At 60.7% G+C, this 22,891-nt stretch overlaps 2 protein-coding genes across 10 annotated transcripts in view; both read right to left on the bottom strand.

Moving 5' to 3' along the window:
• PLEC (plectin) overlaps nucleotides 1-13,665 on the bottom strand; it is a gene marked incomplete at its 5' end in the record, with an annotated part of 53,535 nt that extends 39,870 nt beyond the window's left edge. For 4 of the 9 annotated variants that reach the window (XM_081069834.1, XM_081069837.1, XM_081069819.1 and 1 more), the window contains 2 exons: nucleotides 11,924-12,122; nucleotides 13,434-13,524. In XM_081069834.1, coding sequence (XP_080925960.1) covers nucleotides 11,924-12,116 — 193 coding nt within the window. Of the gene's footprint in view, nucleotides 1-9,342; nucleotides 9,497-11,923; nucleotides 12,123-12,742; nucleotides 12,765-12,811; nucleotides 12,919-13,433 lie in introns of those variants that run through there. The other 5 variants (XM_081069820.1, XM_081069830.1, XM_081069835.1 and 2 more) reach the window with 4 other exon arrangements.
• Nucleotides 13,666-13,912: 247 nt separating this feature from the next.
• Nucleotides 13,913-22,880, bottom strand: PARP10 (poly(ADP-ribose) polymerase family member 10). Its single transcript, XM_081070054.1, has 12 exons — nucleotides 22,743-22,880; nucleotides 21,121-21,174; nucleotides 20,808-20,998; nucleotides 20,474-20,728; nucleotides 20,159-20,395; nucleotides 19,333-20,081; nucleotides 18,986-19,207; nucleotides 18,803-18,890; nucleotides 17,982-18,602; nucleotides 17,752-17,885; nucleotides 14,642-14,816; nucleotides 13,913-14,564 (listed from the first exon to the last, which is right to left on the bottom strand). The coding sequence occupies exons 3-12, from the start codon at nucleotides 20,989-20,991 to the stop codon at nucleotides 14,218-14,220; spliced, it is 3,012 nt and encodes a 1,003-aa protein (XP_080926180.1). The 5' UTR covers nucleotides 20,992-20,998; nucleotides 21,121-21,174; nucleotides 22,743-22,880; the 3' UTR covers nucleotides 13,913-14,217.
• Nucleotides 22,881-22,891: the final 11 nt, after the last annotated feature.

Genomic DNA, 22,891 nt, shown 5'->3' with positions numbered 1-22,891 from the left:
CCCCCTCAAGTCAGGCTGCCCACCTAAGTAGTCACTACAGTCACCTGCAGCCACTTGCAACCAGGAGGCTCTTAGGAAAGTGGGGGCATCTGGAAGGTCTGGCAGGGACACCTCTCAGCCTGCCTCTGACCAACCTGCCCCAAACAGCAACCATGTGCTGTGGCCTCGGGAGTGGGGTGCCATCACGCAGCCCCTGGAAAAGTTCCACAGGACACACTGAGCCTGTGTCTCGGTTCCTCCTCAGAGCTGGCTTCCCGGAGGGAGGAAGGGACAGCCGAGTGGGGATGGAAAAACAGGCTGCCACTAGGCAGCAATGGAGGAAGGACCACACATGCAGAGGCCTGAAGGTGAGAGAAAAGGAGTCCTGCCAATGCCACAGAATGTGGGGACAGGCCGGCCCGGTGGCTCAGGCGGTTAGAGCTCCGTGCTCCTAACTCCGAAGGCTGCCGGGTCGATTCCCACATAGGCCAGCGGGCTCTCAACCACAAGGTTGCCAGTTCAATTCCTCGAGTCCCGCAACGGATGGTGGGCAGCGCCCCCTGCAACTAAGATTGAACACGGCACCTTGAGCTGAGCTGCCCTGAGCTCCCGGATGGCTGTTTGTTGGAGCGCGTCCTCTCAACCACAAGGTTGCTGGTTTGACTCCAGCAAGGGATGGTAGGCTGCGCCCCCTGCAACTAGCAACAGCAACTGGACCTGGAGCTGAGCTGTGCCCTCCACAACTAAAACTGAAAGGACAACAACTTAAGCTGAATGGCACCCTCCACAACTAAGATTAAAGAACAACTTGACTTGGGAAAAAGAAAAAGTCCTGGAAGTGCACACTGTTCCCCAACAAAGTCCTGTTCCCTTTCCCCAATAAAATCTTTACAAAAAAAAAAAAGAAAGAATGTGGGGACAGCTGGAGTGGGAGGAGGGGGCTGGAGACAGGGCTGTGGGTGGAGGTTTCGCCAGGCCGGGAAGGTCCCCACTGCTGTGGACAAGGGCCTACGGCAAGAGATGCGGACCGTGGGGTGGAAAGGCAGCAGGTAATTCAGCACTGGTGGGTGAGATCATCTCATTTCGGGACCCTCAAGAAGGCAGCTGGTCTGAGCGTGCATGGCTCCCCCATGGCCCTATCAGGCCACCTGGGCCAGGGACTCACACCTCAGCAAGGCCAAATCCTCTAGAAGCTTTCCCCAAATTCCAGGAGCCAGCTCATACCCTCAGGGTCCCCAGAACCCAGGCTGAGCCCCAACACCACAGGCAGGGCCTCCCTCCTTCCCAGCTTCCCCACAAGTCCAGGGAGACCCTGGCCCTGCCTCCACACACCCCCACCTGCCATTTGGATGGTCCCACTGGTCCCAAGGCCCTGCCTGCCCTCGGCTTGGTGCACCCCTAGCTTCAAACCTGCCCCTCCCCCATAGCAGCCTGCCCTGCTGGGGCTCACTAGTGGTTGGTGGGCAGGCGATCCAAGTGATCCTGTGCGGGGGTGACATGTGACAGCTGTAGGCCCTGACAGCAGACACCTCCCACTAGGGTCCCTGAGACATGCAGCTCCCCTGCAGTGGGGGTACAGGCCATGTCACCTGCACTGCCAGGCCTCCACCCACAGCCGCAGCCCAGCCTTGGCCTCGACCTCAGGGAAGTTGCCGGGCTGGGGTGGGAGGAAACCTTCCTCCCCTGGGAGGCCACCTCTGTGTCGGGTGATGAGTGAGAACTCAGCCAGGCCAGCCTGAGGCCACTGCGGAGACGCAGGCCCAGCACACTGCCAGCCAGGGCTGCTGAGGATCCTGGTGAAGGCCCGAGAGGCACGGGTTACCACCCACATCTGCTGTGCAGCCCTGTTCTAGAATAACACCGTTAGCAGATGTCTGATCCTTGGGGAAGCCTGGGTCCATTGCCATGTCCCATTCATTGGGAAGTCCCATCATCCTGCCCCCACGTCTGTCTCCAACCTGTCCTCTTTGCACTGTCTCCACCGTCACCTGGGCCTCGCCACCACATTTCTGACATCCAGAACAGACAGCACTGGGAGGGTGCCATGAACACCCCCCGCACCCCAGCCACAACCTGCAGCCGTTCTACACATTATCAGCCAGAGGGCTTTCACACGCAAACCAGGGCCTGCCATAGCTCTGCTGCCAGCCCCGGAGGGTGGCAGACACCATCTGTGGGCCAACAGGGAGACCTCCCCTTTCGATCCTGTCCATCTGGTCCCAGTGCACTGACCCCTGTGTGATTTCTTCCCAGCAGGGACATTGGTCTCTAACACAGAAACTTCTGTCTGGGCCGCGGGGGCGGCTGTCTCATTCATCCCTGTACCCCAAGCCTGGACACGCAGGTGTCCTCCGGGGGAAAATGAAGGAATGAATTCCTGCCGTTCAGGGGTGATGTACTTCCCAGAAATGCTACTAATACAGCTTGACTTCATGAACAGGAGAAAACCTGTGTACTGACCTAAACATGCTGGCACCTCATCTGATAAAAACCCACGGGTATTTTCTGACTTTTACAAAGCGGCGCGGTAAACTAGGGAACGGACCTCCCTCTGAAACCCACCGTGCCGCCTTCCCGGCGGCCTCCCAGTGGCCACACGAGAACGGGAAGGCCCGGAGGCCCTCGGCACGGTTAGGGACCCCCCTCTACGCGCTCCAGCCGCGCTGCCTCGGGGGCAGGGGGGTGCGTGGGGCAGGCGCGGCGGGAGACGGACGGGCCTCCGCGGCCTCGTCACGCGCAGGACTGGGGCGCAGCGCCGAGCTCCCGCACACACTGCACGGCCACCCAGCGGAAGCCAGGAGAGCCCACGCGAGAGGCCGGCTTCACATACAGTTCCACAAGACCCAAGGGGTCCTTAGCGGCCGTAACCACGGAAAAACATGACGGGAAAAACCCTTCGTCGGCAATGCAAGCTAGAAAGTCCTCTGGAACACGGTAAATAAAAATCAGTCAGAACTCAAGTGCAGGAAGCCCACGCGGCGCACGAAGAGAGGCGCACGGCAGACTGTGTGCAAGTCCCGCGCCGCAGGACCGGTGCCCGCACCGTAACGCGTGAGCCGTAACCCGGCTGCCCCCGCACGACGCGTCCCGGGGCCTCGCTCACTCGCTCACAGTCCTACCGCAGCCCCGCGAGTGTGGCCCTAAGGCAGGGGCTACGCGGTGCGGGGCCTGAGCCCCGGCAGGCTGGGCGGGCAGAAGCCGCTGGACACCCACAAATCCTGGGGTACCATTCAAAGCCATTCCGAACCCATTCAAATCCTGCGTGTGAACAGAACACTCACCCCACTCAGGTCTCCCTCCTGGCGCTCCTCTCCCCGCCTGGGTGCCCTGGGGGCTCAGTTTCCTGCTTCCCCCTTATCCCGCCCGAATTTCTTTATGGACCGTGAAGCAAAGAACACGATTCTTGGCTTCCCCCCTTTTAACACAAAAAGTGGCACCTCACGCACTCCACCGCTGCCCGCAGGCCTCCCATGTCCTCACGTGGGCACATGGCCCTCCTCCAGTGACACCGGTCACCCGAGCGGGCACTTGTAGATCTGACAGACACTCTCACTGGCCTGTGTCCACAGCCTCACCAATACCATCCAGAAATCCAGGGTTTTGGATTTTTGCCAATCTGAGAGGTGAAAAAGGGTATCTATCTTGGGATAAAGCTTACATGTTGTAGACCATTTGACCCAGAAATTCTATTCCTAACAATACTCATAGACACACACAACAATCCAGCTACAAAGCTGTTTCTAATACCAGAAAGCAAAACAAAAATAACCTTAATGTTCCACAAAGTGATTCGTTTAAATATGATAGGATTACCATGCAAAGGAATATTATGCTGTAAGTTAACGTCACAGAAAGATATCGGTGTTGCAACAGCAAGTGAAGTTACATGTATCTAGAATACTTCATAATATTAAATTACAAAATGAGAAAGAAATTATACTACAAAACACTCTTCACATTTGTTTAAAAACAGGAAGATGTGGAAATTTCACATTGACCTACCACTGCAGGTGACTTGAAGGCAGGCAATGAATGGTGGCCCCCCGAAAAGGTATGTTCACATCTACACCCCTGGTCCCTGTGACTCTGACCTTATTTGGAACCAGGGTCTTGGCAGATGTCCTTAAGCTAAGGATCTCGCGATGAAATCATCCATGGCTTATCTGGGTGGGCCCTGAGTCTAATGACGTGTCATCTTCAAAAACAGATGAAGAGGGTCGGCCCGGTGGCTCAGGCGGTGGGAGCTCCATGCTCCTGACTCCGAAGGCTGCCGGTTCGATTCCCACATGGACCAGTGGGCTCTCAACACAAGGTTGCCAGCTCGATTCCTCGAGTCCCGCAAGGGATGGTGGGCTGCACCCCCTGCAACTAGCAATGGCAACTGGACCTGGAGCTGAGCTGCACCCTCCACAACTAAGACTGAAAGGACAACTTGACTTGGAAAAAAAGTCCTGGAAGTACACACTGTTCCCCAATAAAGTCCTGTTCCCCTTCCCCAATAAAATCTTTAAAAAAAAACACAACAAAACAGACAAAGAGAAAAGGGGGCAGAGACTGTAGAGATGCGGCCGCAACCAAGGAATGCCAGCAGCCACCAGAAGCCAGAGGGGCACAGGAAGGTCTTCTCTGGAGACCCTCCCTCGGAGGGAGCATGGCCCTGCCCTCACCTTGACTCTGGACTCATGGCCTCCAGTACTGTGAGAGAATACACTTCTGTCATTTCAGACCTCCTGTGTGTGTGGTCGTTTGCTGTGGCAGACACAGGAAACTGAAAAATATTTGTTTCTGGGACAAACAGCTGAGTGTGGAACTGGCTTTGGAGTTGGGCATTGGACAGAGGCTGGAGAGTCGTGAGGGGCATGACTGCCTTGAATGTACTGTTGGCAGATGACGGACGTCAAGGGGCAGCTGGACCTGGGGAAAGGCAGCCCTTATTAAAGGGGCAGGAAACCGCCAGCCTGGGTGGGAGGGGAGCATGTAAGTGATGCGCTCAGCTCTTTAGCTGGGACTTCCAGGCATAGTGTGGACGGCGTGACCTGCTGTCTCCTGGCTACGCGCAGGCAGGAGGAGACACAGACCATGGGACGGACTGCCAAGCAAGAAGGGAGCTGCCCAGGGGACCTGGGAAATCCACAGCTATTCACGCTGCAGAGGACGCCACTGTGGGAGACTCGCTGTCAGGAGCACATGGTCTAGAGAAAGCCACGGGCGTAACTGGACCATTTGCAGCTGAAGAGATTACATGTCTGATTCACCCATCCCCTCAACCATCTCAGCAGAAGCCAGGAATGGAGAGGGGCCGTCCAGGAAAAGCCTGGAGGACCCTCCTGTCCAACAGAGCGGATCCCGGCGTGGACCCCATCATATACATGGGAGACCCACCAGGCTTACGAGAAGAAACAGCCATGTCCCCAGCGTGGGAGACACCGCTTCACACCCCCTAGGACTGGGCATCTGCACTGAAAAAGGCAGATGGGTGGGGGGAACGTGAAGAAACGGGAAGCCTCACACACACCTCACAGGAACGAGGAACGGGGACGGTATGGCTGCTTTGGAAAACAGTCGGGAGTCCTTCAGGCAGCCAGCACAGAACACCACGTGACCTCGGCACCTCCCCACGAGATGAAAACACACGTGCACACAACATGGGCCCACGAATGCCACAGCAGCGTCGTCCACAATGGCCAGTGTCCATGCACCAACGCGAGGCTGAACAGTGTGGTGAATCCATCCAGGGCCTATTATTCGCCGCAGAAGGAATGAAGTGGCAGCCTGTGCTACGGCAGGATGAATCCTGAAAACACCAGGCTCAGTGAAGAAGCCAGACCCAAGCTGTATGATTCCGTTTATAGGCAGGCCTCCAAGAGGATGCACTGCACGTTCCGCTCCCGTCCACCGTGACAAAGCACACGTCGGAATAAAGCCAGGCACATGAACGTTGTTTCCCGGTGCCTACAGAAGTTCTGTGCACACTACCCCGCAGTCCGGGACGCGTGTGGGAGCGTTGTGCCCCCCCCACACACACACACACACTGGCCACCTCAGCCAGCCAGAGGTGTGACTTAACCTGTTTTTCTCTATATACTTGCATGGTGTTTTCTGTTGGTTCTTTGTTTTTTGAGCATGTTTTACTTTTGATACTAAACACACCAAAAGCCCTCTCCAAAGAGCCCCAAATACCTGCCAGCCTCTGCTCCTGCCAGCTGAGCTCTGGCCACCAAAGATGACAGCCCATGCCGTCACCCACTCACCCATGCAAGCACCCAGCAATTGCTGGCTGAGGGCCTGGGGCTGGTGCCAGATAACCGAGCTCAGAGTCCAAGGCTGGAGAGGATGGGACACTCAAGGAGGGTGCCAGGCACAGTAGCTGGGCCTGCCAAGGAGGGGGAGCCCCCCAGCTGAGACTTGAGGAAAGAGCTGTGTTTGGCACACGCCCCGCAGACAGGCTGACACTCCTCCCGGCCTCTCTCCTGCTTCACCTCCTCCCCAGCCCAATGCAGGTCTCCCAGGTATGTACCTCCTGCAGCTCCCTACCTCAGTCCCCCGCCTGGGGGCTGGACCCACACACTGACCCACAGTACTCACCTCTGTTCTCCCCTCTCCACACCCACTGCCCCACCCCCAAGGCCAGGCAGCTGCTCCCTCAGGCCTCCAAGCCCTACCCTCCCATCCACACTGACTCTGTTGTCACCCTGCTCCCAGCCCTGAGGGGCAACCTTGAAGTTATCCCCCTGCCCTCTACTCCCTGCCCTGCACCTGAGGACAGGGGCTGGGGCGGCTCCTTCTTCACCAGACAGCCTTCCTGGTCACCTGCTCTCCTCAGGTGTCCTCTCCCCGCGGACCCTTCCCTGGCCTCCCACACCTGTCCATGCGTCTCCAGGCCCCCCTGGCATAGCAGCTGTCCTAGGCCCTGTGAGCCCACACAGGCCAGGTTCTGGGGCCTGGGAGTCAGCCTCCGGGCTGCCTGGCAGTGGGCACCGGAGGCTCTCCCATAGGGACCCAGAGCTCTTGGGCTACAGGCCCCAGAGGCCTCAGCCCCAGAGGAATCTGCCCTGGAGAGAAAGCAGGGAGGACAGGGAGGGGCAAGGGGCTCACGCAGACGGGAAACAGAATGTTCTGGGAGGAGCAGTGACCATTCCTAAGACTGGGGATTTCCAGGGGGCAAGCTGGGGATGACGTGTCCAGGGTAGGGCCTGTGCTGTGGGGTTGAGGGGGAGTGGTCACTGGGGTGAGGGGCTAAGAGGCTGGACTTTGGAGAGGACGACCGGAAGCTGCTTCTGGTGAGTAATGGCACGGGAGGGTAGGGCTGGGGGCGAGTGCCAGTGGTGGGGAAAGGTCAGAAGGCAGAAGCCAGTGCCCATCCTGGACCCAGTGATGGACCAGGACTGGGTGTGCAGGGCTGGAGGGGGAACCCTGAGGCAGAGCCCGCCCAGGAGAGGGGCTCCTCCCCAACCCCAGCCTCCAGCAGGGCTCTGCTCTCCCTCTCTCCCCCCTAGGGCAGCCCCTCACCTCCAGGGACAGGACGGGCCAGGGCCTCAGGCCTCTAGTAGGTTCAGTCCGACATGGGGCCCACAGCCCTACCACCTCTCGGCCACTCCTGGGGCTGGCCATGGCCCTGGCATGACCCCAGGCACCAGCCCAGCCGCTCACCCATCCCCTTGGATCAGCCAGGAGCTGAGGAGACGCAGGGGTGCCTGCTATGCCCCAGAAGCCCTCCCTACTCTGGGCCCTGTGTGGGGAGCCCCCAGCAGCAGCTCTTCTGCTTGGCAACTCTCAGCCTCCCTCAGGTCAGGGCCACACAGGGGGGAGCTGCACTCAGGCTCAGGGGGTCCACTTCGGGCAGGTGCCCTGGCACCCACAGACAGGAACAGGCAAGAGTCACCCACTGTCCTCTCAGCAGCTTCCACCCACCAAGCCCAGGAGGAAGACATGGGCCAAGGCAGCCCTGAGGTCAACATCAACCCTGGTGTCCAGGGAGGCTGGGTTGAGGAGGGGGCACTGAGACGGGCGCCCCCAAGGGACCTGCCAGGCCTCACTCCTGGAAAGAGGAAGCTTGCTGCTCAGGCCAGGACTCTCCAGCATGATGCCACATGCAGCCCTGTGACCTGATGAGACTGGGGGTTCTAGAACGAAGCACTGTGTCCCTTCTTTAAACAGAGTGGTCAGTTCATAAACAGCTTTGTCCTGGGGTTTGTCATGAGAGCCGTGGCCCAGGTGGGCGGATGTTTCCCTACCCTGGGCCTATCCAGGTAGACGCTCCACGACCGGGCAGCCGTGCAGAAAATGAGATGTACCTTCCTTCCCTGTGAGTGAAGTGGACAGACTGGCGAGCCGATTGTCACAGCAGTGTCCCTACCAGGCCCAGGTGAAGTCGCAGAGGCAAACTGGTTGGCCAGCGTGCTGGCAAAGAGAACCACAGCACACCCACCCCTGCTCGGGACTCTGTGGGAGCTGTCAGCAGAGGACCTGGGGCAGAGATGGGCCTGGGCTGGGTGGAACCTCTCCCTGCCGGGCGAGGTCAGCGTGTGGAGCGCGGTTCCACAGGGCTCCAGGCAGGGCCCCAGCAGCACCTCTCTCCCTGAGCTGCCCTTGGGGGCAGAGCCAGCAAAACCGGCCATGTGCTGCTGGGACCTGCTCTGGTCGGCTCTGCCCAGGGCCCCCACCTCGACCCTCTGCAGCAGCTCACTCCCATACCCCTCGGGAGCCAGGGCTGTGTCTATGCCTGCTCAGAGCCAGGGGACCCAGGCATGGTGCGGTGGCTGACAGCAGTTAGGGTCTGTCTGGGCAGGTCCACATAGGCCCCCAGGGGGCGTAGAGCAGGACCTGGGGGTCTGCCAAAAGCCACAGAGCGGGTTCCTCTAAAGAGGAAGAGCCGACTGCCTTGACTTCCCAAGCCCACAGCTGCCCCCAGGGGACAGAGAAGGGGTGTAACAGGGGTCCCTGCCAAGGAAGGGCGGCAGCCTAGGCGCTGGCCAGTTTGGGAGGTGAGAAGAGGCCACAACTATGTGACCCACTGCCAGGCGGTGGCAGCCGCCCCCGCCCCACGGGGGAGTCACCCAGCTCAGCCTTGACCCACGTGTCTGCTGAGCATAGACTCAGGACACTGGACGCTGGCCCTGGGAGCCCCCGCCGAGGCGCGGCCCACCCCACCTACCCGCGCCGCGCAATGCCCTATTAAGGGCATGACTGCGGGGGCTGCCCCGAGCGCGCCGGCCTCTTCCCTGGGCGCCCAGGCCGCGGGGTCCGGCGAGGAGGGCGGGGGCTGGGCTCTGTCTGGGCCGCGATGGGGACGGCCACCGCGGACAAGGTGTCAGAGGCCGGGCTGTCAGGCGGGAGGACCTGCGAGGGCCGGCGGCGCCGTACCTTTGTACCACTCCCGCACCTCCTCGTAGGCCTGGATGAAGCCCTGCTCGTCGGACGGCGGGTCGGGCGGCAGCAGAGCGGCCATGCCGGCGGGCGCGGGACGCGGCGGGGCGCTGCGGCGCGGAGCGAGCCTCCAGCCCTCGGCCGCCACTCTGTCCCTGCGGCCGCGAGCGCCGCTTAAAGGGGCCGCCCCCGCCCCGCCCCGCACCCAGGATGCCCCACGGGCGGGGCGGGGCGGGGCCAGGGGCCGGGCCGGCCCAGGGGAGCTGCGGCCGCGCGCCTGGGTGCCTGCGGCTTCGGTGCGCCGGAGCGGCCTCCGCGGGCTCCGAGTCTCGGCCCCACGCGCGTGCCAGAGGGCGCACACCGCTTCCCGCTCCCGACCGGGTCGCGAGCCTGCCAACCGCCTGAATTCTCCTCGCCCGACTCCCAGTCCCGCAGCGGCCCCCTCCCTCGCCAGTTCGACCTTTCCGGCGACCCTGCCAGGTCCAGCGACCTCACCTGGCCTCCACCGGCGCGCCCCTCCCTCCTCCCTCCGCTCCCACCGCCGCCCCCTAGAACTCTTCCCTTGCAACATTGGAGCTAGAGTTAGCACCAACATAAAAAGGACGCTTAAAACAGAAAAAAACCAAAACAATCTTGTGTAAAAGGAATGAAATAGGAAATTTACAGAAGAAAAAAACGCTAGGTAGAAATCAAAGACATTGTTTTCCACCTATCAAAGTGGCAAAAACCCTTGTCTCTCAGCCCTCACCAATGTCCTCCTTTCTGGAACGCCCCCGCCCCGTACCCCCACCCCCACCCCCGTGTTCCTATCTAACCTTAAATGCTGCATACTCTGTAAGGGTGAAATTCGGTAAATCATAACGCAATTAGACTTAGCTGGTTTGCAGTGTGACTCACAGCATCGCTGGCTATCTAGCCGCCTGTAATTAGACTTAGTCTGCAGTTTGATCCAGCCTGATATTCAGCTGTTTTCTCTTTGTTTCTCCCCTCACTGATCAACTGAAAAACTCTGTTCTGTTCCCTTTCTCAAGGCTGCCCATTCCCCGTGAATCCATTTAATTAACAAAATCCTAACCTGAAAAGAGCAATTTCTTAATCCTTCGCACCCGGACACCGGAATCGAATTTACAACTCCCCGCCAGTTTTTACTGGTGACACATAAAGTCCCAGGCCTAGGTGACCGAGTCCAAGTCCAGAGATCACATTGTCTTCAAACAGACCAGACCCCAGGAAGGATGTCAGCCCTCAGAACTGCCTGACTCCCCCTTTCCTATATAAGAAAAAGTTAACCTGAAGCTAGGGGCAGCTTTCCACGCTGAGACTCTGCCCCTGGCACACATCCCCGAACGCCCCCCTCCCCGCGCCCCCCCCACACACACCACACACACCAGCCAGTGTTTCTCTTCTTACTATCAGAGGCATCTGTCTTCTTTGGACTCTGCCATGGGCATTCTCTCTCTGCCCAATCTTTAATAAAACTTTCTTTACTTTTTTACTTTTCTGAGTCTGTGAATTCTTTCACTTTTTGTAAACAATCAGGGGTTAATTCTATGCCAGGATATACCTGTGACCGGAAGCCCCTCTTCTAGGAATCCTCCTAAGATGGTCAGCAGGCCAGTGCACAAAGGCCCTTCCCTGGCCACTGGCTGCTGCATAGTGGTGGCAGTGAGAGCTACAGACAGGGGACGCGGAGGAAGGCCAGGGCATGGAAGGACGTTCTCACTGGCTTTCATGTGGGTAAAAAAAGGACCTCGGTTTTAAAATCCATATGTGAAGTATGAAAAGGGCTGGCAGGTCACGCAGCCCCTGGGGTGGGGCAGGCGACCAGCCTTCACGCTGCCCTGCTGTCCTGCCCCTCTGCATTTCCACCCACAAAGGCCCTCACTGACTCCAGCACTGTCCTCACTGCACAGCTGGCCTTTCAGCCTCTCCCCCCATGCCTTGAACCTCCCTCCAGGATGGCTCCTCCGGTGGTCCTGGTGCTGGAATGGGGTCAGCACTCCACAGCCTGGATGCAGAGACCCTCAGTGGGCTCCTCCCTGGCCCAGCACTTCCAGCCCTAGGTCTCCCACTTCCCAAAGGGAGGGGTCAGTGTCCAGCTGCCAGCCCTACACTGTTGGGGGCCTCTTGCTGGGCTTTTTCCATCCGCCTCCCCAGAATGGCAACGACTAGAGAGCAAGGCTTGCCTGGGAGGGTGTGGGGGGGTGGAAGATGTGAGGCTCTCACCAACGCCAACCAGGTGAACCCTCCTGTCCTGCTGCTACCTGCTTCCACTGCCCTCTATGGTGGCAGCGCAGACCAGGGACCTCGGAGGCAACTCTGCCCCAGGAGCCCAAGAAAGTAGCATGGAATTTGAGCACTGGACCCTTGCCGCCTGACCAGTGATGGCGCCACCGCAGCAAGTTCAACCTTGGGCCTCCTGCAGCAGACTGGGTGGGGCCAGCAGGTGGCGCTGTGCTGTCTGCAGTCACCTGGGACAGGAGAAGGCCTCTCCTCCCAGTCATACACCTGCACACAGCAGGTGCTGTGTCAACAAGCCAGCGCCTACACGCTGAACAGTCGAGGCCCACCGCATTACCTGCAATGCGGATGACTGCCCTCTCAGCAGGGTCCAAGACACTCCCGTTGCCCCCGGAGCCACCTCCCCGTCTCCGACTCCGCTGTGTCTTCCCCAGGTTCCAGGGCAGTGTGTCCCCAGGGCTGGGTGAGCTGCTGCCTCCGTTGGAGCCATCCTCAGCCATTGGCTGTATCTCGTGGTCCTCCCCGGACATGGCCTCCTGGAGAGGGAGAAGGAGGGCGTCACAGCTCTGGGAGGGTACTGCATACTGGCCCCCCACCTTAACCTACCCCACCCCATCCACTCTATCACCTGGACACTGAAACCCACACCTCTCCTCTGTCCCACCTCATGCGCACAGACCCCCACCCACTCCACTCCGATATCCAGGACCCTGTCCCCCATCCATAGCTGGCCTCTCCCCCTCCAGCTCACCCCTCAGACCGCACACAGTGACGCCTCCCAGACACTGAGCTCACTCCCTCCAGTCTATCATCAGGACATTGACCCCACACACACTGATTACCAGTCCCTTCTCTTTCTTAGTCACTCAAACACTGACCCCTCTACGTTATCATCTACCGGGCTCAGCCCAGCAAAGGGCACTGCCCCCACCCTCCACCCTCCACCCTGTCCGACGGGAAGGGCGGAGGTGATCACTTGCATTTGGACACTGACCCTCCCCTCCTCCCCATCACTCAGGCACTGGCCTCCACCCCCTCCACCCCACACCTGGACCCTGTTTCCCCCAAACCTCTAGATACGCAGGAAAGCCAAGCCACCCCTCCCCTCCCATCAGGGAAGGGCCCTGACCCCACCCCCTGTGCAATGGCGCTCTACCTTCAAGCTGCCTTCAGCCTCTAGGACTCCCCATGGCCGCACCCCACCCCCAGCCCCGCACAGTCCCACCTCGGTCTCCGCAGTGAACACCTATAAATAGCTGGAGCCGCAGCGGCGTGGGCCGCTGGAGCTGGGCTGCCGCAAGGCTGGGAGGGAGCTCGGACCGCCGCTCCAGCAGCTCACCCTGCACGCACACACACCCGCACCGCCAGCGCTGCCAGAGCGCACGCACACCCACGCGCGCGCACTTCTCAGCTAATCCCCCCCAAGAGCGCTGGCGTGCGAGAGGTGAATGGCTCTCTGTCCCGGCGGGGGTGGGGTGGCGTGGGGGCACAATGTGGGCACTGTGCCTCTGCCCTCAGGCTAAAGGCTGAGGCGGCAGCGGGCACGGAGCTGGGGGCCACTCAGGCCCGCCCCGCCCCCCACAGGCCGTCTCTGCTCCTGCCCCCAGCCTGGCGCCCCGCGGTTTTCCGCGCCAACCCAACCGTCTTTCCTGCCCACACCCAGGGCACCGCCCGACCAGTTCCGCAGTCTCGGGCGCGCAGAGGTGCTGTCCTCCGGAGGGAGGACGGGCCGCGACAGGGCCCCTGGTTCCGGGACGCCTGCGGCCGGAGAGTCCCCCCCCCACCCCCCACCCCCCTCAGCTTCTGCGCGGTGCGCGCCTCTCCATCCCAGCCCCGGTCTTACGTGCCTGGTAGCTCAGCTCGGCTAGGCTCGGCCGCCGCTGCCAGACTGCTTGGACCCGAGAGCCGCGGAGGCGATGCAGGCGGGGCGAGCGCGGAGCCCCGCCCCGGCTCCAAACCGAGCGCCGCCCGTGTGATCTGGGGGCCCGTGCGCGCGCGCCGGGGGCCAGGGGCTCACCGAGGCGGCGGGGCTGGAATGCGAGCGCCGCTCCGCCTGGGCAGCGCCCGCGCCGCGCGCACCCCTGTGGCGGGGCACAGTCGGCTCCCCCACGCGTACAGGGCGGGCCGGTTGGCAAGGAGACATCGTTGAGGGAGCATGCGTGACACTAAGGCTACGTGGGGTCGCTCGGGTGCGCGCTGGGTCCGGCCTTGCCGGCTGCCCACGGCCGCCCCAAAGGAGCAACGGGCTCTGCCCCCTCCGCCCCTGCCCCTAGGCACGGATAGGTCCCTCCCCCACCTCAACAGAGATCGACCCGGGGCTACATCAATCAAGTCCTCCGCCAGGTTTCACGTTTATTCAAATGACAGAGTCCGCTTGGGCGAGGTCTGGCCGAGGAGGGGGTGTTGGGCTCTGGGCCCTCAGCCCCAGCTCTGCTGAACCCTGGTGGTTGTGCAGGCTCAGGCGGGTACCGGACCCCAGCCCTCGTTCTCGCACCACCGGTCTCCGCACCGCAGCAGGTGGCAGGGACACCCCCAGGAGCAGCTCAGGCAGCCCAGGGGTCGGTAAGGCTGTGCGGAGCAGCCGCCTGGGGAGCCTGAGGCCAAAGGCAGGGTCACGCGGGGCCTCTAGAGTTAAGTGGCTGGGAAGTGGCCCAAGAGCCCAGAGGGGTTCCCGGGGGGAGCCTGGGGCATGTGCTCGCACGTGATGAGGTGGGTGGGCAGCGCCTGGGTGTCGTGAAAGATGACGAAGATGCTGGGCTGGTGGAGGCAGTCCACGGCGCTGTCGTAACGTAGGAGCGTGTGGCCCGGGGACCGCAGAGGGGGCGCCCGCAGCCCCCGGCGGCCTTGCCCGTAGTCGCCCGTCAGCACCCGCGCCACAAACACGGCCTTGTGGCCGTCGGCGTTGGGGGGCGAGTAGCGGTCTTGCACCGACAGGGAGGCACGCTTGGCGAAGTACACACCCTGCCCGTAGAGCGTGCCTGCAGGCGGAATGGGCGCGGGTCAGGCTGGCCAGTGTCGGCCGGCCGACCCCCCCCCCCCCCCGTCCCAGTCTCACCGTTGCGGCCGCAGAAGCTGCGATTGAAGCCATACGCGCAGATGTCAGAGACAGCGGATGCCGTGGTGCCGTGATACAGCACGCGCTCGGCTGGTCGCCGCTCACAGCGTTGCACCAAGCGCTCCCGGTGCAGCTCGTACTGCTGCCGGAGCAGCGGGTGCAACACGCGCTCCACCTGCGGGGCCAAGGCGGCAACTTGTGGAGACCCTCCCTGCCCTCTGGGCGGGGGGCAGAGCTGAGCCCTCTTGGAGGAGGTGGGGAACTGGGGAGACCGCACAGCTCCAATCTTGCTCTGTCCAGCGGCAGACATTGGGCGGGGCCCTTTGCCACCTGGATGGGGCCCCAAGTGGCAACTTGAGGGCTTCCAGGGAAGCCTGCAGGTGGCAAACGCAAGCACTCACCAGCACCAGCACCCACAACCGGCCCTCCGCCAAGAAAGGATGAGCCAGGTGCCCACACCATCCACAGGACTTCACTCCCAACACCAAGAGATACCCTCTGGAGACCCTCAGTGCCCGGAAGACCAAGGCGACCTGCCCCACGGTCAGCTGTGGAGGACCCAACAGCTTCTGAACTCGTCTAACTCGTCTCTGTGGAAGGCTGCAAAAGAATATCACATCCACAGGACAGGAAGCAGCCACCAAGAAACCTTGCGCTAGCGAGTTCCCACATCAAGAATGGAACTGATGAACTGTAAAAAATATATCTATTTTAAAAGAATGGAATTGCTGAATAAATCCAGTGGGTAGGCTGAATAATATGGAGATGGAGTTAAGGAGTGACTCAGAGTGCAGAGCTAAAGAGATGGAAACTGAGAGGGCAGGTAAGGGAGGAGGGCTGAGATCTGCGTCATGGGGACTCAAGGAGGGGACGGACAGGTGACCAGCCAGTGAGGACAACGGGAGGCAGTTTCCCTGGGTGGAAAGGATCCATAACATGCCAAGGACAACAGGGAAGGACACCTACCTGCCGGAAAACTTCCACCTCCAACGTGAAGGACTCTAGAAGTGTGTACACATACACACACACACACACACACACCACCACCGTCCACATGCAACTGGACAATGTTCTCAGCCTGGGCTTCTCACTGCCCACACAGAGATTTTTTTTTTAACTTTCTAAGAACAAACATTTTTAAAGAGAAAAGAAAAAGAGTAATGTCTTTCAAGGATGTGGAGGAAAACATATTTTGATCCTGGACACTCTATCCGGCCCAACAATTCATGGTGAGGACAAAATCAGGACACACTAAGAAAGGCAAGAACCAGCTGTTCTCATTTCACAGAAATGTCTTAAACAAACTCATGGCAACTTTTATTTGAAAAAGAATAGTAGACACCAATATCAACTCATAGTTGCAAGCTGCCTCTAACTGTAAAAGGCAACTCAATTTAAAAGTCCACGCTGTACTACTCATTCCAGAAGACACTTCTACTGAACAAAAAAGAATCTATGCAAAAGGGTGACCAGCGGGCACAGAGAGTTACCTAGCAGCCAAGCACAGCCACAGAAAAAATGGAGAAAGTGAAAACAATTGAGACCCATTGGTCCTTGAATCCTAGAATATTCTCTTTTACACACTCCAGTTTTAATAATTAGAATTTCATTTCCCTATTTGCCATATGGTTCAGTGGTAAATATTTTCTCATTATCATTATATATCCAGCAACCTATGGCCCAAAGATGGACCTTCATGATGGTTACAGAATAGAAGACGACGTTTGTCACCCTTGCTGATAACAAAAATAATGTAACCAACCAAACTGTGAGATTGGAAGAGGGAGGAGGAAGCGAAAGTGGGAGGAGGCCATCCTGCTCCTCTTCTACACAGAAAGGCAAGAAACAGTTTCTCAAGTTGTTAAGTGAAAGGAAAAGACTGAAGTGTACCCTCCAGAGTCACAAAGGTGCTCGCTGGAAGACTCACAAGCCCGGAACTAACAAGACTGGCTGGGGAGTCAGGGGCACCAGCGCAGTGTGTCTCTCCTCCATCAGAACACAGAAGTGACAGCGGCAAGGTCCAGAGTGGAGGAAAAGTACTTTATCCAAAGTGCCCTCAGTCATCTCCCGGAAGCCGGGCCAGGTCTGGGGAAGGCCACAGGTTATGCATTTCTGACCAGCTCAGGTTGCCGAGGTCCAACCTGATGCATCAGGAGTCGAGCGTCGGACTAGCGCCCAGCACAGAGAGCCCGGCAGGCCTTCCTTCTCCCCTGTGTCCAGCCAGCCCCTGGGGAGCCTTCCCTGGCAGCCGTGCTCATCCACCCTGCTTCCTGCTCCAGCTATGCCCGTCCATCCTCCCTCCTCCCTCCCCTCCACAACCAGCTCATTTTCACACTTGTCACACTGGTCCAGGTCCTTGGCTCCCAGTTACTCTTCGCTGCCACGGCCTAAGCTCTGGCACTGCCCTCACACTCGCTCGCCAGGAGACCAGCCTGGCAGGGCCTCCTCCTCAGTCCTGCCTGCTGGCCGCACAGACATGTGGACCTCACCGCCCTCCAACAACTCCCCCCATGGCCTCCGGAGTCCTTCCTCCACCTCTTCTCACCTCTTCTCTGGGACTCCCGGGGTTTCCCTATGGCTGCCACCAGGTGGTCCCAGCCTTTTTGGAAGCATACCCATACTCCGAGTTGGCACATTTAGCAAGTGAAACTACAGGGGGCCGCGCAGTGCTGCAGGAAACCCTCCTTTTGCCCGCGCTGACCTGTGGGAGGCAGAAGAGCCCCTAGAACAGCAAGCACTAGGCACGTGTCTGTGGGAGGGGTAATCCTCACAGTAGCCACGAGATGGCACCATCACCTCATGCTCCAGACAAGGAGCAGCTTGGAGGGTCACACCCTCTGGTGTACCTGGCAGAGCCAGACCTTGGCTCAGGCTTGTCAGATCCTGGGACCCCCCAATCCCTGTACCTTTCTGGCTGCCCCGCCCAGCCCTGGTGAACGCTGGGCAGGAACGGGGCTGGGAGCCTGCAGCATCCAGCCTGCCCGGTGCTGGGCAGCTCCTGGCCCGCTGACCCTGACATGCAAGAATGGAAGCCCACAGGCTCTGCAAGGTGAAAACTGTGGCATGAGCCCAGGAGGCCATGACACTGACAAGACAGAGCGTGGACTTACCCGGACGACGTGGACCCTGCTGTGGACAGCATCCAGCGTGTCGTAAAAGGCCTGAACCACCGTCTGGAACTCCCTGCTGCTCTCGCCCAGACACTCCAGCCTACCCAAGGGCCCGTTCGGCATCTGCTGGGGCACTGACACATGGGGGGAAGGGGGTCCGGGCCATGCCTGGGGTACTGCTCCCCGAGAACTGGCCCACCCCAGTCCCCAGTCCCAGGTTGCAGACTCACAGGTGGGGCTCGAAGCCTCCGAGACACAGGCCACACTCTGATCCTGGGGGCCAGCCAGCAGTGCCACTAAGTGGCGGGCTGCACGGCTGGGCTGGGCCCCAAAGCCACGGAGGATGGCGCATTCACTGTAAAGGGTCACACTCACGCTGTGGCACCGCTCCAGGCGGGCACACAGCTCCGCGGGCAGCACATGGCCCCGGAGCCCCACCATCTCGTCCCGGAGATGATGCTCCAAGGCGGCCGCTACGGCCCGGTCCAGCTCGTCCATGTCCTGCTCAAAGGCCGCATGCACCACCAGCTGGGCCTGGCCAGCAGCCGCAGCCGGGAGCTCTCCTGCCTCCCACGGGCTTGGCTCCAGCAGCGACAGGGCAAGGGCCTGCTGCAACGCCGCAGCCTCCTTCTGCTCAGCTAGCTGGCCCTGTGGCTGCAGTGACTGGTGGAGAGCCAGCTGCAGCGCGGCCTCCTCCTCCAGCCGCCCCGCTGCCCCCGTGCTGGGGGCCAGGGGCTCCTCGCCAGCCCTGGGGGCAGGCTCCTCCTCAGCTTCCTCTTCACCCAGCTCCAGGGGTGGACAGTCCTCCCCATCCAGGCCCTCAAGGGTGGCCAGCAGCTCTTGGACCTCCTCTGCAGACAGTGAGAGGCACTGGGTGAGGGGTCAAGCCCAGCCAGGGTGCAGCTGAGGATAGGATGAGTCGAGGACCAGGTGAAAGATGGGGAGAGGGTTTAGGGGGCATAGGATCACACAGCTGGGAGAGCAGAGCAGGGCAGAGAGTGAGGTCACAGAAGGGCCACAGGATGTGCTAGACATCTCCAGGGAGCCCTACCCAGGCTCAGGTTCTCCTGGTCACCGCCTGGGGGAGACAGAGTGTGGGACTGGCCAGGGAGGGCCTGGAGGGCCTCAGTGGGGTCCACCTGTCAGGAGAGAACGCCAGGACTCTGAGCGGGGCTGGAGGAGGCAGGGGCTGAGGTGTGAGAAAGGGGAGGGCAGGGGCAGGCTCCATGGCTACCTCTCCAGGGTCCATCTCCACGGTGTCCCTGACCAGACGCTCCGTCCCAAAGACACACTGGAACTGAGCCTCCAGCCCCCGAAGGAGGTGCTGCCCCTGTGGACCCAGCAGGAACCTGGCGCTGCCCGGGTGCTTCAGGCTCAGCATGTGACAGCTCACACTGCACAGCAGACTTTGCAGAAAGTCCTCGGCTGCCTGGCACGGGGCCAGGGCTCCACAGAGCTGCAGGACCACAGGGGAAGAGAACAGTTTGCATGTCTAGGGCACAAGAAAGATCCCAGATGCCCACCCCATGCCCCCCACTGGGAGAGTGGGCCAAAGGTGAGGAATCCGCAGAGGTCACTCACCCGAAAGCCAGTCACATCTGATCCTTCGAGTGGGAAGAGGGCAACGTCTCCCAAGCCAGCAAGCAGGTCCTCATGATAGAGCTGTATGAAGCGCATGGCTCCCGGCTCCATCGACAGCACCACCTCCACCAGCCCCTCCTGCTCCGGTGACCCCACATGCCCCAGGCTCTCCAGCCCCTCCTGCTCCGGTGACCCCACATGCCCCAGGCTCTCCAGCCCCTCCTGCTCCAGTGACCCCACAGGCCACAGGTTCTCCAGCCACTCCTGCTCCGGTGACCCCACAGGCCACAGGCTCTCCAGCTCCTCCTGCTCCGGTGACCCCACATGTCCCAGGCTCTCCAGCCCCTCCTGCTCTGGAGACCCTGTGGCAATCTCTGAGCCTACTGGGCCTAGAGATCCTGTAGGCCTCGAGCTTACCAGCCCTGCCTGTCCCAATGACCCCATGGGCCCTGAGCTAAGTGGCCCAGCCTGTTCCAGAGACCCTATGGGACCTGTACTTAGAGAGCCTCTCGAGTGTCCTGGTGGCTCCTCGGAGCCCAAGATCACAGTCCCCGCATCCATCAGTGGCCTCGCTGGCCCTCCAGCCTCTAGGTGAGCATGCTCAGTGGCCCCAGGCCCCAACTTGGCTGAGTGGTCCCTTCCGCTGGTGTTCTCATCCAGCCCCTCAGGCTCCAGGACGTCGTAGTGGGGGACAAGGCTCAACTCTGAGCCTTGCAGCTGGTGTTCTTGCTGCAGCACCCGCTCAGCCGCTTGGAGGAAGGGAGAGGACGAGGCCGTCAGGGTTCTGAGGGATGGGAGGGCAGCCCGGCTCTGTAGCCCCACTCACCCTGCCACTGCTGGAAGGAGACGACGGTGCCCAGGGCCCCTGGCAGGCTGCGCAGGCCGTCCAGGGGACCGCCCCCACTGCGGGGCTCATTCTCCAAGTACAGCTCCAGCAGCAGCAGGTCCACAGGGGAGGAGCCCCCCAGCACACGCACAGCTCGGGCCTGTGGTACCCGCACCACAGATACCTGGTCCCCCTCCAGGCTCAGGGTCTGGGCCTGCTCCTCCAGCATACGGACTTCTGTGGGGGAGGTGCGAGTTGGCTCTTGGCTCGGGGCATCTCCCCTAATGGCATACCTGCCCTAGTCCTGCCTCTCACCTGTCTCAGAGAGGGGCTTGGGAAGCTGCACCAGGGCCCGGTCTGGTCGGGGACTGTCTAGGGCGCGGCAGGCCTGCTCAGGGTGTCCGGTGGCCCGCAGTAGGGCCTGGACGTGCTGCTCCCAGTGCTGGGGGGTGGTGCCAGGGGGCAGTCCTAGAAGCAGCAGGCGGGCAGGGGCACGGGGCGGGGCAGGCCGCAGGCTCAGCTGAGCACCGCGAAGCTTGTGCTCCTCCTGGGCCAGGACCCGCGCTGCGTCTGCCGGGTGGGGATGAGCGGGCTGTCAGGGCCAGCAGCCTTCCAGGGCCCAGCCCACCCCTTCCACCACTCCCCTCACCTGCAGGTTCCCGGAAAGTGAGTACACCCCCACGGCCAAGTCTCTGCCAGCTCAACACAGGTCCCCCACCAGAGCGTCGGCGGTTCTCGAAGTAGAGTGTGAGCAGCTCGTCGGGGACGTGGGGGGGCAGCCCGCTGAGCTCCAGTGCCGCCCCCACCTCTGCCTCTGCCTCTGCCTCCGTCATCACAACCCTGGGGCCACACAGGTGGGTAGGTAGCAGCCCACAGTCTCACCCCACGGTCCCAGCCCCCTCCGGCCCCGCAGCATTTCCTGGTGTTCCCTTCATTGTGGGCGGCTCACTTCCCGCACTTACACTGCTGGGGCCGCCCAGCTCACGCCTCCAGTCAAGACTTTGCAGGCAGAAGGTCTGGGTCAGAAGAAAACAAAAGTGAAACTGTGTCAGGGAAAGGGAAGGGAGGGGCCTGTGGCACCGGGCTGGGCCGGGTGGCTTCCTGGAAGGTGCTTCCCTTCCTCTGGGGAGGCCTGTCATGGAGCCTCCCACCCCACACGCCCACCTCGGCCGGCTAAGAGCCCTCAGCTGGCCAGGACATGTTGCTGGGCCTCCCCACTCAGTCCAGCCCACCAGCCCCATTGCCCACTGGCTGGTAGGGTAGGGGGAGTAGCTGCTGGGGCTCCTCCACTCCCACTGGCCTCTCCCTGTGAACCTCAGAATGGCCAGTCACCCTCCCTATGAAATCTGCCAGGCAGCTTGAGTCTTGGCCCCACTCAGGGACCTCAAGCCACTGTACTACCACCCCCACCCACCCCCACAGCACGAGCAGCTGTGGGGCATGCCCCTGGCTCAGGCTGGCTCCCAACACCCACAGCAACCTCCCCAACCTGCGCACCTGCACAGCTAGCAGGTGAGCAGACCTCAACCTTCCTGAGTGCTGAGGGCAAGCAGCTCCCGCCCTTGACCTGCAAGTGCTTCCCCACACAGCCTTCCTCCCACCCGTGGCTCTCTCTCCTCGGCGGTGTACCTGCCCTGTCTTCCTATCTTACATCATCATCATCATCGTTGTCACCATGGCTAACCCGAGAAGGTGCAGGCATTGTGCCTGGCTGCAGCAAATCCTCGTTACAGAAGGGGACGCAGATGTGCAGACGGCCATGGCAGGGCAGGCATCACACCCAGGCTACACCTTTAGAGTCCACGCCACTGCCCAGGCTCCAGCGGCTTCCAACCTCTCAAAGACCTGTGCCCACCATGTGCTCCACCTCCTACCTTCTGTATACACCTCAGCTCACTGAAGCCCAGCCTCGAGCGCTGCTGCCCCTCCAGGGGACCTGCCCAGACTGCACCCCCAGCTGCACACCTGCATCCCTGGCTGCCCCCATCCTGGTCTGAGCCTCCATCATCCATCATCTCTCACCTGGATCACTACACTAACCTCCTAACTAATCTGCCACTCCCATCCACCTCCATTGTCCCTTCTCAACAGAGCAGGCCGAGTGGGCGCAGTAAGGTGGCACCAACAGCTGTTACATCTTGGGCCCATGGTAAAAGCCAAAGTCCTTTGGAGGACCGGCCAGACTCAGCCTGACGAGGGGCTCCAGCCCCCTCTCTGGCCCCATCCCCCATGCTCTGCCAGCCCCAGCCTCTTCCTCCAGCACAGACCATTCCCATCTCAATGTCCTTGCACTGGCCCTTTTCTCTGCCTGGATGGGCCTTTCCCACAGAACCACCTGGCTGCCACTCCCTTACCTGGCTCTTAGTGGCAGGTTTAACTTGAACATGAAAGTATTTAAGGACCTCTAACACAGGCCACTTCCACGACCCTGACCTCAACTTCATATGTGTCATTTAGTATTATTTTTTTAAAGTGAGCTTCTCAAATTGTATGAGCTTCTATCCCACAAAGCCCGAATACGTCCCTGCCCGCTCTGTGTTTTCTCTTCCACGGAACTGACCTCCTACCACACAATACGACTTACTTATCACGCGCACCCTTGCTCAGGGGTCTCCCACAGGCAGTGGTGCACTGGAGCAGCTCGAGTCACGACCAGATTGTTCAAGTTTCAGGAACCAGTTGTTGAATTGGTGGTAGCTTGCAGTCAGCCACGACAGGAGTGTTTACACTACG

The sequence above is a fragment of the Rhinolophus hipposideros genome (assembly GCF_964194185.1).
Source record: "Rhinolophus hipposideros genome assembly, chromosome: 13".
NCBI classification, from domain to species: Eukaryota; Metazoa; Chordata; class Mammalia; order Chiroptera; family Rhinolophidae; genus Rhinolophus; species Rhinolophus hipposideros.
Note: the sequence above shows the minus strand (reverse complement) of the source record. Positions and strands in the feature narration are given on the sequence as shown.

Excerpts from the sequence above, each read along its gene's own strand:
- PARP10 (XM_081070054.1), bottom strand. The coding sequence starts at position 20,991 with ATGACGGAGGCAGAGGCAGAGGCAGAGGTGGGGGCGGCACTGGAGCTC. Across the intron at positions 19,208-19,332 it reads CAGATGTGACTGGCTTTCGG|CTCTGTGGAGCCCTGGCCCC; the intron begins GTGAGTGACCTC and ends GTGGTCCTGCAG. Across the intron at positions 18,891-18,985 it reads TGGAGATGGACCCTGGAGAG|GTGGACCCCACTGAGGCCCT; the intron begins GTAGCCATGGAG and ends CTCTCCTGACAG.